The 16,923-nt window shown below is 35.0% G+C and overlaps 1 protein-coding gene across 13 annotated transcripts in view; it reads left to right on the forward strand.

Annotated features, from left to right (window-relative positions):
* The window catches only part of DZIP3 (DAZ interacting zinc finger protein 3), a 96,699-nt gene that overhangs the window by 44,258 nt on the left and 35,518 nt on the right, over nucleotides 1-16,923 (forward strand). For 11 of the 13 annotated variants that reach the window (XM_054504159.2, XM_064587496.1, XM_064587624.1 and 8 more), the window contains 6 exons: nucleotides 5-57; nucleotides 7,949-8,025; nucleotides 9,694-10,311; nucleotides 12,174-12,206; nucleotides 13,168-13,337; nucleotides 14,325-14,369. In XM_054504159.2, the coding sequence (XP_054360134.1) occupies nucleotides 5-57; nucleotides 7,949-8,025; nucleotides 9,694-10,311; nucleotides 12,174-12,206; nucleotides 13,168-13,337; nucleotides 14,325-14,369 (996 nt within the window). The remainder of the gene's footprint in view (nucleotides 1-4; nucleotides 58-7,948; nucleotides 8,026-9,693; nucleotides 10,312-12,173; nucleotides 12,207-13,167; nucleotides 13,338-14,324; nucleotides 14,370-16,923) is intronic. The other 2 variants (XM_054504160.2, XM_054504161.2) reach the window with 2 other exon arrangements.

Raw genomic sequence — 16,923 nt, forward strand, 5'->3', positions numbered from 1 at the left:
GCAGTTTGAAGTTGTGAGAAAGGATGAATATATAACCATTGAAAATTTAGGAGCAAGGTAAGCTTGAAATAAAATATTCATTTTCCTGAGCATGTATATATTTTTTACTTGCTGCTTTTTTCTGTTTCTGTTCATTTGTTGGAGCTCCATTAAGTTTAAAGGTAGTATTAGCTGTATGAAAAAATTATATTTGGTTGACATTTATTTCCCCCTCTCTCCCCACTTTGTAGACATTTAAATTCTAAAGTAAATAAGAGTAAATTAGGTGGATACTTTTCCCTTAAGTATGAAAATAATCCTTTCTTGAAAACAAAACATATTTTTCTTTTTTTTTTTTCTTTTTTTTTTTTTTTTATTTATTTATTCATGAGAGACAGACAGAGAGAGAGAGAGGCAGAGGGAGAAGCAGGCTCCCAAGGAGCAGGGAGCCCGATGCGGGACTCGATCCCAGGACCCTGGGATCATGACCTGAGCTGAAGGCAGACGCTTAACCATCTGAGCCACCCAGGCGCCCCACAAAACATATTTTTCTTAAAGTTATTTAAATCAGGTTGTTATGATATAAAAACTTTCTCTTAGCTTTCAAAACTCATCCAGGCCTCCAAGCTTGTCTGACAATTAGAATTTTCTTATTTCTTGGATGAGAAAACTATATTGCAGAGGAAGATACAGTATAAGCTGGGAACTCAAAGAGGTATAGAGCATTATTGCTATTGAAATTAGAAATTTCAATATAAAATATTCTCCTAATTCTTTGATTCTGTAAATTTCTACCATTTTTCAGTCTACCAGGAATATGGCATTGATTTCTAAGACATCAGTTTTCCTTCATGAGTTAATGAAAACCCAAGTCTTTACCTCTAGCACAGGTTCCACTCCTAAAATCTAGATCTATTATTGGTGTACTAAATAGCTCCACTTCTTTTTTCCAAAAATATCTGTAGTTCAGCATGCCCACAAATGGACTTGCAATCTTTCTTCCCAACACTGCTCTGTAATTTTTTAAAGTCCAGTCAATTCAGCTTCTTAAAAATATTATAAATGCCTCCTTACTTCTGTCCCTACATTTGCATTAAACTAAATGAAGTTATTATTTCTCACTTGGAATTCTGAAACCGCTTCTAAATGGCCTTTTTGTTCTTAGCCTTACCTTTCTTCACTTGTGTTGTTTACATAGCCATCAAGAACACTTCTCAAAAATGAAAATGGAACTATATCACATCTCTGTTTAAAAATCTTTCAGAGGCTTCTCATGGCTTTTAATTTAGTTCAGACTTCTTAGGTTGGCTCTTTAGATGACTTTGTCCCTGCTGCACTCACTAGTGTCCTCTCTCGTCATTCTTTTCTTACTGTATATGCACCAACTATACCAAGCTTCTTTTAATTCTTAAGTATGCCATCTATTGGACCTCCAGGCCTTGCTTGGATACTCTACTCCTTTGGCTTTGCCTGATTAAAATTTTTGGAAAGACTTACTTACATTAGGTTAGGTGTATCTATCACATGTTTCCTTTACTTCTTCTATCAAAAAATTTACTGTTGATCCTGGAACAATATGGGGGTTAGGGGTGCTGACCCTCCCTGCCCCCCACAATCAAAAATTTGCATGTAATTTTTGACTCCCCCAAAACTTAACAGGCTACTAACAGCCTGTTGTTGACTGGAAGCCTTACTGATAGCATAAATAGCCAACTAACACATATTTTGTATATGTATTATATACTGTATTGTTAAAAAAAAAACTAGAGAAAAGAAAATTGTAAGAAAGAGAAAATACATTTATACTGAATTTACCAAAAAAAAAAAAAAAATCCATGTAAAGTTCAAACCATGTTCAAAGGTCAACTGTACTAAGTTTTATTATACTTTCTTGGCTATCTTCTCCATTTGACTGTAATCTCCTTGAAGGCAAGCACTTTATCTTGCTTACTAGTATATTCCTAGTGCATAGCATAATGCCATATGGGTGCCTGACATATAGCTGGTACCCAATGAATATATGACAGATGTAGAGGTTCTGAATTCCATTATTCTGCAATGGGTATGTTACTTTTATTTTGACAGTCAATTAACTTGGATATGAACTGTGAACTCTTTTTTGGGGGGGGGGGGTTCAGTCTCAGTTCGGATCTTTTGCCTTCACCTGAGCTGCTTTGAGTGTTCCATACATGTGTGGTTCGGCAGTCAGAGGTCTGGCTAGAAACAATTGGGGATCTCTTCTCTGACTCTTTCCCTTTTGGGGTTCCCCTGCTCTCTTCAGTAGCCATGGTTCCCAGGCTTCAATTTTCTGGTTCCTGCAGTGGAGGAGACTTTTGTTTTCCACCAGGCTATACCTAGCCCCAGGCTAAAAGCTCCAAGATAGGTGAACTTACCAACATTTCATCCAGCCCTCTCCTCCTCTCCCCTGAGCATGTACTCTCTCAGCAGAGTTGGTCTTTTCTTTCTACTCTCCAGTGCCTCAGGGAGCTGCGCCCAGGTTCTTTAGTTGTTTTCTGTGGGAGAATCCTCTCGTAACCGGATCTCAGTACCCAAACTGGAAGAGCTACTTCATGGGGTTTTATGAATGAAAAACAGGATGGTGCTTTATTGTTATTAAAATATATATAAGGAAAAGCTCACAAAATACAAATGCAGAGTTTAACAGTTATCATAAAGCAAACACCTTTGTATCCCCACCCAAGTTTTTTTTTTTTTTTTTTTTTAAGATTTTATTTATTTATTGGACAGAGAGAGACACCGCGAGAGAGGGAATACAAGCAGGGGAGGGGGAATGGGAGAGGGAGAAGCAGGCTTCCCACTGAGCAGGGAGCCCGATGTGGGGCTCTATCCCAGGATCCTGGGATGATGACCTGAGCCGAAGGTAGACGCTTAAGGACTGAGCCACCCAGGCGCCCCATATCCCCACCCAAGTTAATAGGATTTTGCCAGCACTCCAGAAGCACTCACTGTGCCTGTCTCCCCAACTCCTCATCTTCTCCCTAGGTAACTGTTATCCCGACCATCACAGTCATCCTTTTCTTGCTCTTCTTTATAAAAGTGCCATTTATAAATGCATTTCTAAACACTGAAGTTCTTTTTATAGGTCAGGTTTTTCAAGCTACAGTTTATATACAGTAAAATTAAATCTTTAGAAGTAAACATTTAAATGAGTTTCTGTGTATACAGTTGAGTAACCACTACCATGATCAAGATACAGAATACTTTTATCTTCCCAAAAGTTTCCCCCAAATCTCTTTTGTAGTCATTCCCCTCTCCCAACCTCTATACCTGGGTAACCACTTATATAATATCTTTTCTGATAGTATTGCTTTTTACTGTCCTTTAGTAGGAAAGTCTTTTGCATCTGAACTTTTTCACTTAGCATAATGCTTTTGAGATTCATCCATGTTATTGCATCTATCACTAGTTTATTTTTGTTTATTGCTGAGTAGTCTTCCATTGTATAGATGTACCACAACTTATTTATTCATTCAACAGTTGATGACATTTGAGTTGTTTCTGGTTTGGGCTATTATGAATAAAGCCGCTATAAATATTCACATATATACTCTTTGTATAGACGTATGCTTTCATTTCTCTTGTGCAAATTCCTAGGAGCAAGAGTACTGAGTCATATGGTATATGTTTAAGGTTAAAGAAACTAACTTCCAAATGGTTTTCAAAGCAGCTGTACATTTTACCATTCTCACCAGCAATATTGGAGAGTTCTAGTTTCTCTGCAGGTGTGTAGTGGTGTATTATTGTGGTTTTAATTTGCATTTGCCTAATGACTAATGAAGTTGAATATCTTTTCATGTGTTTGCTACCCATATATCTTCTTTGATGAATTATCTATTCTAATTTTTTGCCCATTTTTTTCATTGGATTGTTTGTCTTATTTTGAGTTATAAGATTTCTTTGTATATTCCAGATAAAAGTTCTTTATCTAGTATGTATTTTAAAAATATTTTATCCTAGCCCATGGAATGTCTTTATTTTCTTATCTTTCAAAAAGCACAAATTAATAATTTCAGTGAAGTCTTATGTTTCTTTTATGCTTAATGTTTTTTGTGTTTTTAAGAAAAATTTTTCCACCCCCAAATCAAAAGATTTTCTCCTGTATTTTTTCTAACAGTTTAAAAAGTTTTAGGTTTTACATTTAGATTTATAATCCATTTTCAAGTTAATTTTTGCATATGGTGTGACAATAAGGGTCAAGGTTCATTCTGTCGCATCTATATACATATATGTAATCTATAGATTATATATATTGTCCTTCTGAACTCATTTTTGTGCTCCATTCATTTATCTGTCCATTTACCAATACCACACTATCTTCATTACTATGGCTTTGTACTATCTTATGAAATTAGGTGGTGTGAGTTCAACTTTGTTCTTATTTCTCAAAACTATTTTTTTCTGTTCTAGATCCTTTGCTGTTTTATAATAAATCTAAGAAATACCTTATAAAATTCTTCAAACTTTTTGCTGGGATTTTGATTGGGATTATGTTCACTCTGTAGATCAATTTAGGAATGATTTGCTCTTAACAATATTGAGGCTTCCCATCCATGAACATGGACTATAATTTCATTTAATTATATCTTCTTTGATGTTGCACAGGAATGTTGTATAGTTTTCTGTGTACAGTATCGTAAATATTTTGTCAGATTGTCCCTATTTGTTTTTTTATGCTGTTGCAAATGATATTTTTAAAATTTTAATTTCTAGTTATTATATAGAATTGTATATACTGAACATGTATTCTGTGACTTGGTATTTAATCATTCCAATAGCATTTTGTAGATTCTTTGAGGTTTTCTACAGATGATCATATCATCTGTGGCTGAAGACAACTTTATTTCTTTTTTCCAATTTATATACTTTGTGTTTATTTTTCTTTACTTACTGCACTGGTTAGGTCCTCTGGTACAATGTTAAACACAAGTGGTAAGAGTAGACATCATTGCCTTTTCTAGATCTTAGAGAGAAGACCACTTTTTTCCATTTAGTATGTTGTTAGCTGTAGATTATAGTTGAGCTTTTTTTAGGATGAAGAAATTCTTTTGTTTTCCTGCTTTTCTGAAAATTTTGATCATGAATGGGTATTGAATTAATGCTTCTCTGCATGCGTTGAGATGATCATATGGTTTTCTTCTTATTCTTTAATTTGTTAATATGCTGAATTACATTCACTTATTTTGAAATGCTGTTATCAGACCAGATTGGGCACCAACCTTACTTTCCTGGGATAAATAACAGTTGGTCATGATCTATTTATTTTTTCCATATTGCTGCTGGTTTTTTCCCCCTATAATAAGTCTTAAAAATAAAAAAACTTAAGATTTATTTATTAGAGTGTGCATGAGCCCGGGGTGGGGGGGAGAGGGAGGGTTGGGTGGAGAGGCAGTGGGAGAGGGAGAGAATCTCAAGCCGACTCCCTGCTGAGTGCGGAGCCCAAACAGGACTTGATCCCAGGACCCTGAGATAATGACCTGAGACGAAATCAAGAGTTGGACATTTAACCGACTGAGTCACCCAGGTGCCGCTTTCCTAGCTCTTTAAAGATATAACATTATATAAGTTTAAGGTATACAAAGTGATGATTTGATACACGTATATGTATTGTGAAATGATAACCACAGTAAGGTTAGTTAACTGTGTGAGGTGATGGATGTGTTAACATTTTTCATGTGTATTTGTGATGAGAACTTTTAAGATCGACTTTCTGGGGCGCCTGGGTAGCTCCAGCCAGTTGAGCGTCAGACTCCTGGTTTCGGCTGGGGTTGTGATCTCAGGGTCATGAGACCAAGGCCCATGTCGGGCTCTGTGCATAGCATGGAATCTGCTGGAGATTCTCTCTCTCTGCCTCTCCTTCTGCTTCTCCCCCTGCTCACATGCATGCTCTCTCTCTGTCTCCCTAGAATAAATCAATAAGATCTTAAAAAAAAAAAAAAATTTTCTTAGCAACTTTCGAGTATACAAACAGTATTGTTAACTATAGTCACTGTGCTGTACACTGGAATTGGATCCCCAGTTTGTACCCTTTGACCCCCTTATCATTTTCCCCATACCCTCATCCCTGGCAACCACTATTTCACTTCCTGTTTTTGTGAATTTGGGGGGTTTTAGCTCCCACATATATGTGATATCCTATAGTATTTGGCTTTCTCTAGCTGGCTTATTTCACTTAGCATAATGCTCTCCAGATTCATCCATGTGGTCACTAATGGCTGGATTTCCTTCTTTTTTATAGCTGAATAGTATTCCTGTATGTGTGTGTGTGTGTGTGTAAATCATATTTTGCTTATCCATTCATCCATGTTAGACATTTATAGTTTTCATGTCTTGGCTATTGTAAATAATACTGCAGTGAACATGGGGATATGGGTATCTCTTCAAGCTAGAGATTTCATTTCCTTTGGATATATAATATATACCCAAAAGTGGGATTGCTGGATCAATTCTGTTTTTAATTTTTTGAGGACCCTCCATACTGTTTCCCCTAGTGGCTGTATCAGTTTACATTCCCACCAAAGGGGTTCCTGTTTCTCCCTATCCTGGCCAACACTCATTATCTTTTGTGTTTGTGATAATAGCTAATCTTAACAGGTGTGAGGTGATATCTCATTGTAGTTTTGATTTGTATTTTCTGGATGATTAGTGATGTTGAGCATCTTTTCATGTACCTGTTAGTCATTTTTATCTTCTTTGGATTAATATATGCATGGTATATCTGTTTGCATTTATTTACCTCAACCTGTATATATGTCTATTTAAAGAGAGTTTTTATAGACAGCATAGGTCTTGCTTCTTTATATCCAACTTGACAATGTCTGTTGTTAAATTGGAATGTGTAGTCCATATAAATTTGCTGTAGTTATTGATACTTATGTTTTTTATGCTTACCTATATATTATTTGTGTGATGCATTCTTACAGTTTTTCCATTCATTGCTATAATTTTATTGTAAGGCTGTACTACTTTAATTACACTGGTAGATATATGGGTTATTTCTGAATTCTGGCTGTAACAAACAGTGCTATGATGAACATGGCTGGACATGTCTCCAGATGTATATGTGCAGAAAGTTTTCCAGAATTTATACCTAGGAGTAGAACTGGTAGGCCATTTGTCCATATCTTCCAACTTTACTAGATTTTGCTGAACTGTTTCCCACAGTGGTTTTGCCAATTTACACTCCCACCACCAAAATCCCTTTTGCTCAGTATCTTCACCAGTACTTCATACTGTTAAGAGTTAAAAATGTTTCCAGTGTAGTGGTTGGTTGGCAGTGTTACGGTGCTGGAGATAAAACAGTTAACAATAAGCATCACCAAAATCTCTGTCCTCATTAAACAAACATTCTGTGGTGGTATTGTCCCATTTTTGTTTGTTTTCTGTGGGAGATTTCATCTCAGTGCCAAGTCTCAAGTTTTTCATCTGTTTTATGGCAACATTTACTTAGTGTTTCGTCTATTTAATAAATTTTGCTACTTTTAACCTAATTTTTTCCTAGTTACTTGTATTGCTGTTATGCTCGTTTCTTTGTTGCTCCTTTTTTGTTGTTTTTTTCTTTTTTAAATCACTAGTCATTGAATGAGTTGAATTTCCTTGGAATAGTGATTGGTAGAAAGATCTTATGTTGGAGGGGGTTCTGGAAGAAGTTACGGATTTGCTGGTTTTTTTTACAATGTTTCTGCTGCCATATAGCCTTTTTACGAATAAGCTAGTCCCATGATTTTTTTTTTTTTTCTTGATATAAATCTAGCAGATCTGTTTGTCTCATAATTCCAATGAAAACGACAGTGTGGGGTTGTCATTGTTGGTGGGTTTTGTTCATTCCTTTTTCTTCTTTGTTTTTAAGTTTTTCCAGGAGAAGAAAGTGCTCACTTACTTAGCCATGCTGATGTCAGAAATCTTGATTGACTTTGGTATTAACTGTAACTTAATTTTTTTCTACTTGCAGTTATAAAAAGTTAATGTCTCTGAAAATCACTGATACTGATATAAGACCGAAGATCAGTTTAAAATTTAGTACAAAAGGTACTGTTTTATTCTTCTATGCCTCCTCTTAAAAACTGTATTAAAAGTTTTGACTTGCTCTGTACAGTATCATGCCATTAACAACCATGTGTTTATGTTTATCATTCACTGGGCTTGGGTTTACACTAAGTAAGCATCACTTGGCATAGGCTGGAATTCATGGACAGAAATCAGCAGGTAAATGGGTCTTATATTACCTTGGCATCCTGTAGAGAAGTCTGCTAGGTCTGGTGTATATAGCTGTGACTACACACTGAGATTGGACTCCAGCAGGTGTTCCCTACCAATGCCTCCTCTCCTGTTGCATTCCCTGTTAATAGAGCTAAATGGAAGGCATGAAGATTTTGGGCTTAAGGCCATGTAGTCTAAACTTAGGTGCCAGTTGTTTAGGAGCATGCTAAGAAATGCCAGCCTCTCAGCACTTGGATACTTTAGGGCTCCTAGTCCCATGGAAGAATAGTTGGGTGTCAGTCGTCCTTGCTAGGGGGAAATGAATGTTCTTGATCCCAGCCAGTGTTTTATTTGGCTGCCGAGAGAAAGCTCCTTGGGTCATTTGCTTTGTAACCTTGCTTGCCTCCATGGTGTATGTCAAGTATATCAAACCAGAATATTAGTTTTAAAATTTCTTGAAACATAGAATCATGAAGGATAAAATAATAAAGCTGCATTTTATGATAAATATGTATTTGGGTATTCATACAAAAAATACACCATCATATATCAAGTTCTTATTACTTTCTAATTCACCTCAGTCTACTTTCTTCCTTCGGAAGTGATATTAAGCCAGAAAAATACAAAGTAGTTCATTCTCATGCTTTATTCCATTTCACTGATGAAATATCTAAATAAACTTAGTCATTTATTTTTTGAGAGGGTAAGAACATCATCATGAGGTCAGTGTGTCTGAAACTTTAACATATATTTAAATCATCTGGTGATTTTGTTACAACGTAGGTGCCAATTCAGTAGCTCTGGGTTGGGGGCGGTGGCGGGAGGGATGCTTAGATTCTGCATTTCTAACAGGCTCCTGTAGCGATGCCACTGCTGGCCTGTGGACTACACTTTGAAGAGTAAGGCATTAGGTCACTTTATGTTTTTTGAAATAGTTCTGTATTGTCTAATATGGTAGCCACTAGCCATATGCAGCTATTTAAATTAAGAAAAAGATATAATTCAAATTCAGTTCGTCAAAAAAGCAGCATTTCCAGTGTTCAGTGGCTAGTAGACCAAATCTAAAACATTTTAATCACAGAAAGTTCTACTGGACAGTGCTGATTAAAATAAAATATAGTTGCTTAAATAAAGTATAATTAAACACTGGCAGTTACCATTCTTGACAATCTTCAGAATTTTCAAAGGCCTAATATTTTTTATGCCATTTGGTTGCCAGAGCCATTTACTTGAACAAAACCCTGGATGGTTGAAAGGCTTCTGTGGTGATTAGTCTTTGTGATTTCTTTTGCTTGGGAATATATTGTTTTTTGTTGGGATTTTTTGACAGCTAGACAGCAGCATGATTGTTGAGCACTGGCTGTGGCAAAGCACTGTATTCTACTTCATTCTTTTGGAATAGTCCCTGTCCTACAGGAGCTTAGGATGTAATACGAGAGACCACATAGAAAAAGAGCATTAATGTGGAATGTTTGACTTCTCAAAATTCATTTTCAGATGAAATGCCTATCTTCAAACTTGATTATAATTATTTCTATCACCTGCTTCATATAATTATCATTTCTGGTACTGACATTGTCCGGCAAATATTTGATGAGGCTATGCCACCCCCTCTTTTGAAAAAAGAGCTTCTTATACACAAGAATGTGCTGGAACCCTACTACAACCATCTTTGGACCAATCACCCTTTGGGTGGAGCATGGCATCTGCTTTATCCCCCAAACAAGGAGCTACCACAGTCCAAACAGTTTGACTTGTACCTCCTCTTAGCTCTCATAAAACATTTGAATGTATTCCCTGCACCCAAAAAAGGCTGGAATATGGAACCACCATCTTCTGATCTCTCTAAGTCTGCAGACATCTTGAGGCTGTGCAAATACAGGGATATCCTCCTTAGTGAGATTTTGATGAATGGTCTCACTGAGTCACAATTCAATTCAATTTGGAAAAAAGTTTCAGATATTCTTCTGCGCCTTGGGATGAAGCAAGAGGATATTGAGAAAGTGAAGGAGAATCCCATTGAGAATATCTCCCTTGATTACTATCAACTGTCCATCTACCTAGGCATACCAGTACCAGAAATCATCCAGAGGATGTTATCCTGCTATCAACAAGGTACAAAATAATTACTTACTTCAGCTGGTAAACCTTCACTGAGTATCTGCCATGTGCCAGACACAGTGCTAAGGGCAGGAGATTCAGTGAGCTCACATTCTTGGGAGGATAGACTCATCAAGAAACTAATAAAAATCATAGTGCTAGAGATGTTCCAGAATCCTACCCTAAGAGAGTCCAAAAAAGCTTTCTGGAGAGTGTAATATTTAAGGAATTCTTAAATGACATGTAAAAGTTAGCCCAGTGGAGAAGATGGAGAAGGACATTTCAGAAGGAAACAAGAACAAAGGTATAGAAACAAAAATATATTGTAATGCAGGAACTAAAAAGTTTTGTCTTATTGAGATCAAAGTAGGGGAAAGTTAATAAAGAAAATACATTCAAGAGGATTTCTCTTGACATGTCGAGGAGTTTTTGTTTTCAGAAAGGAATTGTTGAAGATTTTTAAGTAAAGGAGTTTTATCACTACTATAAAATTAAGGAAAACCATGGAATACAGGTACTGTGTTTCAAGGATACCCTTTTAGATAGCAGGAGTATATGTTTTCTCCTCCTTTCTATCAGAACCATGACATTTAGTTTAAAAGTTTGGCAGCTATCCATTGGCCATGCCCATGGGTAATTAAAAAAAATAAAATAAAATAATGTTTATGCAAGTATCCAAGGTCAGCAGTAGCCATTCCCAGACATTGTCTCTTGATATGGGAAAGACTTCATATCTCCTCTTCCACATTCCTGGATAGCTTCTCATTTGTCGTCATGGGGAGTGGAGTTCAAGGCATGTCAGCATCACTGAAACCCGTACAGTGCTATTCTGGGTTACTTTTCCTGGTCCCCAAGTTATTAGTTGTATTACCTGCTGAGCAACTGATGACCACACTGATGCTATGTAACCGTACAACTTACCAGGTTTCCAGTAATTGTTGAACCGGTCCAGATTTTCTTCAGAGATAATTGCTAGGCCCCAATAATAGTCCTTTTACTAAGGTTCTGGGATACCATTTTTTTTCCTGCTTAACCTTTAGGAGTTTTCTTTGAGCATAAAAGAAGAGAATGCTGACTTTGATGATATGAGAAAGTCATGCAAGAACCCTTGACTTAAAATAAGAGACTTTTTTATATTTACTTTGAGATTTTTCATAACAAATGAGAATAAAGGTAATATTTGGGAAATACTTGAGCACTAAATAAATTCAAAGCATTTCAAGCAGTTCTCAGGTAGACTGAAAAACTTCCAAGTTTCTTTAATAGAGGCTTTCCTAGTATCTTATCTCTTTCCTAGTAGTTATTACAGTTGCTGTTTTCATTTGTTTGATTAATATCTACTGTTCCCACTAAATCACTGTAAAGTTGTCTTATTTCTTCACCATTCAATATCTAGAGCCTAATAGGGCCTGATGCATTGTAGATGCTTAATAATTATTAATAGGCAAGAGAGAGGAAGGACTGATCAGGATAATTCATATTGCTAAAAAAATGCTCAAACTTTCAATGGAGGTTTGCTTCATAATTGACTATTATTACTTCATGACCTTAGACTTTTTAAATTATAAGAATGTGCTACTTGTTTTAAAGTGTTTATATTCTAGGCATTATCTATTATGAACTATCAAAATTTTGTTTTCCTTTTCTAAACAGGAGTTTATAAGCTTTATGTTATAATCTAAAGATTATGCCTTGTTTAAACTGGATTCATGAGTGAAGCTAGTTGTTTTTACAGTTATAAAATTAATTGGTGCAAAAAAAATAATAAAATTAATTGGTGCAGCGTAAAAATCTTCTGGCTTTTCTTAGTCCCAGTCAGATATTTTTTGGTTGCATTTGCAATTGTACATCTTAAATTTTTTCTTTATGTATCATAGGAATTGCTCTACAGTCAATAACGGGCAGTCAACGTAAGTATGTTGAAAAACAAAATGCCTAGATGACCTTTCAACTTGGGACAGCTAGGGGATACTTACAGGCGTTTTACTTGGTCAGATAAACTGTATGATAAACTATAATTGTTTGTTATAAGCTTGGAAAATCATGTGGTCAAATTACTACTGGTCAGCTGAATGTAGTATGAGCCTTTTTACTCTGCTTTGGTCTTAGTGCATGTGCTCCAGGATATACCCATAGTTTGTTAACTTTTTTTAACACATTGGATACTTTAACAGGCAGAAATGTCTGCCTGCTTGCTTTACCTGCTCCTATATGCTACTCTTTAGCTTATGTAGCTTTGATCTGGTGAACTGTGCATTGTTAAACTATATACTCTTTTTGCCAGGTGGTGAATTGCTGATTTTTTTAATTTCCATTTTTGTGCTCTTGTGGATTTTTTTTTAATGCAATTCATATCGTGCAAGTAAAATTATACATAGGAAAACAACACCATGGGTTTTGTTTGGAGTAAAATTATACTTAAATAATAAAAATGTTTAAGTTAGAAATAAAAAATGTTCATTATCCTAAAATTATACTAGTTTTAGTATTAATAGGGTCAATGTCAGGATCCTCAAAAACTTAGTATTTAGAGTCGACTTAAGTTCTGAATATCTAATATTTAGAGTCACTTAAGATAACAGTATTTACTGATATTTAGAGTCTACTTAAGATAACAGTAAAGTATCAACATTTGGGTTTGTACTGATTGGTTCTAGGCTAATATCTGTACCTATTTGGTCATTGATAAATGGGCATTTCATTTTCATCTAGTGATGGAACAGAGTAAGATGTCTTCTATTTCTGTTTCTGGGATGGTGTTTTATGGTGGGGGGGGCGGGGAGGAGGGATTTGTTTATAATAGGATTTGTTTATAATTGAGGCTAAAACTGTATGCATCCTGATTTTGAGTGTTTTGTTTTTAACATTTAGGTATTGAAATAGAAGAGTTACAGAATGAGGAAGAAGAACTAAGTCCACCCCTCATGGAGTACAATATAAATGTGAAATCAAACCCTGAAATACAGTTAGCAGAAATGAATAAAGATGGAGCATCGATACCCAGTGAATCTTCAACAGAATCTATTAAAGATCTCCAGGAAGTATAAGCTCTCATTAATATTCAAATTAGAACTTAATCAGGGCCTTTAGTTTGTTGCGTGTGCTGTCCTTACAGCATCTCAGATGATCTTAGTTTGTTTGTCATAGTGTTTACACAGAGCTTGAATTGGAATGGTTCTTTCCCTAGTACTTCTTCCAAAATCTTTCCTGCCTTAACCGTTTATTTTGCCAGCATTTACTGAACACTTGTTATGTGCCAGGCACTATGCTAGATTTCTGAACATGTTTCTTCATCCTGAGTGATGGGAAGTTAATAGAAAGTAGAAGAAAGCATAATGGGGAACAGAAGAGAAAGAAGAAAACAGGGATATTTCAGTGCCATTTGCACAGGAGTAGAATTAAAATCATGCAGGATGGAATCTCTGTATTTCTTTAACAGTTATTATATGGTCACTAAGTTATTCCCAGACTTAATTTTTCCTCTTATGGACTTGAATATGTTGATTTTTTTAAAGTCCCTTCCTCCTTTGTTGCTCATGCATGCACATATGCAAATGAGGATCTGTGAGGTTTTTTTCTATAGCCTATTCATTGATATGTATTCCTTTATAGATCAATGATTTTTTCAAGAGCAGAAGACTGAGATTAAAATCAAAGTGAAAATGAAAATAATTTTCTGGGCACCTGGGTGGCTCAGTTGCTTAAGCGACTGCCTTCGGCTCAGGTCATGATCCTGGAGTCCCTGGATCGAGTCCCACATCGGGCTCCCTGCTCGGCAGGGAGTCTGCTTTGCCCTCTGACCCTATCCCCTCTCATGTGTTCTCTCTCATTCTCTCTCTCTCAAATAAATAAATAAAATCTTTAAAAAAAAAAAAAAAAAAAGAAAAGAATTTTCTATAGAATCTAGGAAGAAAATGTGATGTATAATATTAGAAGATAAAAGATTTCCATGGTTAGAGGAAATATATTTTGCAAAATAACTTATTGTGCAGTTTGAATTGCATATTAATTGATTTATTTCTTGTCAGGTTAAGAGTAAACCAAAGAAAAAGAAAAAGACTAAGAATAAAAAGGTAAGTGACTGCATTAGCATTATAATAGAGGGATGTCTAATTATGAACAGTTAGATTTAATACATGGATTTACTGTTAGAACTTAAAATTAATTCAAGTAGACATATAACATAAATGACTTACAATCATTATTGAATATGTGGCTGTAGAGAAGTCTATATATATTAGATCCTGAATGATTTAAACTTGCAGTGTGTCCTACTTCACTTCCCTAAATCACAATTATACATTTAAATATACAAATGAGAAACTCTGAAGTATTTGGAAATTTCATTAATTTCTGCATACTACTCTCATTTAAAAAATGCCTACTCAGTGTTTGAAAAACAGCTTCTCATCATATTTCTAGTGATATATTCAGAAGCATTTTTCAAAACCTTAAGAAATCTTGATTTTCTTCTTTGTGTCCAAGGCTCTCACCAATGCAGTAATGTACAAAAATGGTACAAATCAAGAAGCTTCATTCATTCCTTTTCTTTGTTTTGCCAGCTACAAAATAAACAACTTCTTGTTACTATCTATAACAGTTTTAGCAAAAAGTCTCTTAATTGCTTGGAAAATTACAAAGGAAAGTTGAGTCTTGTTTTGTTTTTGACTTAATTTTTTATTTAACTATGACTGTATTTCTGGAGCAATTTTGTTGTTGTTCAGAGCAAAATTGAAGGGAAGGTACAGAGATTTTCCATATATCTCTGGCCCCCACACATGAATAGCTTCCTCCATTATCAACATCCCCCAGCAGAGTGGTACATTTGTTACAATTGGTTAACCTACATTGACATATCATAATCACCCAAAGTTCATTTACATTTTGGTTCACTCTTGATGTTTGTAGATTCCTATGGATTTGGACTCAAGAGTTTTGTTTTTTGTTTTTATCAAGCATAGAGCTAACCATTATGCTTTGCAAACTTTATGGTGGGGGAAAAAAAAAGTTTTATTTTCTGGCCTGAAACATACACTTAAAATCTAGATGTACTCTGTAGATCATATTATAAACTCATAGTATTTGCCCAACTACAATCAGGTAAGCCCATGTTATCTAGTCTTTTGGAAGTATACACAAATTTTAATCATAAATGAAATTTAACACAACGAAGGGAAAGTTACAGAACACTTAGGTGAAGGGTAAAATAAAGGTTATTTATGCTCTGATGAATAAAATATCAATATCATTTTCATATTTATCATAACCATCATTTATTATAACTTACCATTTCATTTAAAAGTTATTTTGAAAATTAAGTTATGTTTTTAAAAGATAAATAAGAAGACTGACTTTTAGGCAATTCTTGTATGACAAAACACAACCTGGTCCATTATTTTAGCTGACATTTTTAAATTTTTGCCAAATATTAGTAAATCCCAGGTCTAATACTACATAAAGCTGGCCAAGTAAATACACAGTTGCCAGACCAAAGGGGTATAGTTTATCTCTTCCAAAAAGGTATATAGTTTTCTTCCAAAAAGTTAAAATATGGTTACTCAGAATCTCAATTTTAGTTCAGTGGAAAGTCCCACTTTTATGTCAAATTGAAATTAAACAGGGAATTAACACAATTGGAAATAAATGTAAACACAGCTCAAAACTTCACATGCTAGTAATATTGAAAATGTCTTATTAAATGTCAGAAAGTTTTTTTGTTATTTTTTACAACCTAAGTTTTTTTTCCAATTTATTTTATTAGAAGAAGTTGAGATACTTTGAGGATAATTTTATCAAGATAAGATTTGGACATTAGAAGAGAGATCTTATATCTTTTTTATCTGAATTTTAAAGTATAGGACCTAAAAATGCTGAAATTTTTGCATATGACTATTTCACATACTATAATCCTATTATACTTTGTTATTGTAGGTACAAAGAATTGTCTGGTTATAATATAAGCAACCAGTTGTAAAAAGCTAAGTCAATCACATTCTCTAATCAGGAGTTTCCTCATGAAAAATTCTAGCATACAGAAATTAGCTTGTGTTGTACAGAATAAGAACAAAGTCCCTATGAATGAAGTTGTGTCCTTTGTTAATGGTTTGTTCTGCAATATCTCTACCTAACATTAAGTTGAAGTCCTACAAAGATCTATCAGGGACTCTGGAAGAATATGATGAAAAAGTAAAATTTGTATAGCAAATAGAGGGAACAGTAGTGATAACTTGTAACTAGTAGATAAAGAGACTTTGTAGTTACTCTTTCTTCATTTAGGATTTTGTATTCAGCTTCTAATATGTCCAAATTATAAATAACTCTTTTGGGAGTTAATTAGATCCTCCTTCCTACTCCCACTTCCCACCCAGGGGAATTAAGGGTTAAGAATAGAAAAGGGAGATAAAGCAGATGGCAGAAGAATAGAAGGCTTTGTGATGAAGCCTTTGGGAAAAAAAAACATGGCAGGAAATAAATCTAGCCCCTCAAATTTGGTGTGCTCTCTACAGAAGGGAAGTTGCTGAGATGCATGTAGAACAGGCTGATGGCGTGTGTTGACAAGAAGTTGTTATAAGAAGAGCTAAAAGTTTCAGAAACTATTCACCTATACTAGGTATTCATTATTAACAA

The sequence above is a fragment of the Mirounga angustirostris genome, unplaced genomic scaffold (genome assembly GCF_029215605.1).
Source record: "Mirounga angustirostris isolate CCGP_5_RB_7025 unplaced genomic scaffold, mMirAng1.0.hap1 SCAF_1, whole genome shotgun sequence".
Taxonomy (NCBI): Eukaryota; Metazoa; Chordata; class Mammalia; order Carnivora; family Phocidae; genus Mirounga; species Mirounga angustirostris.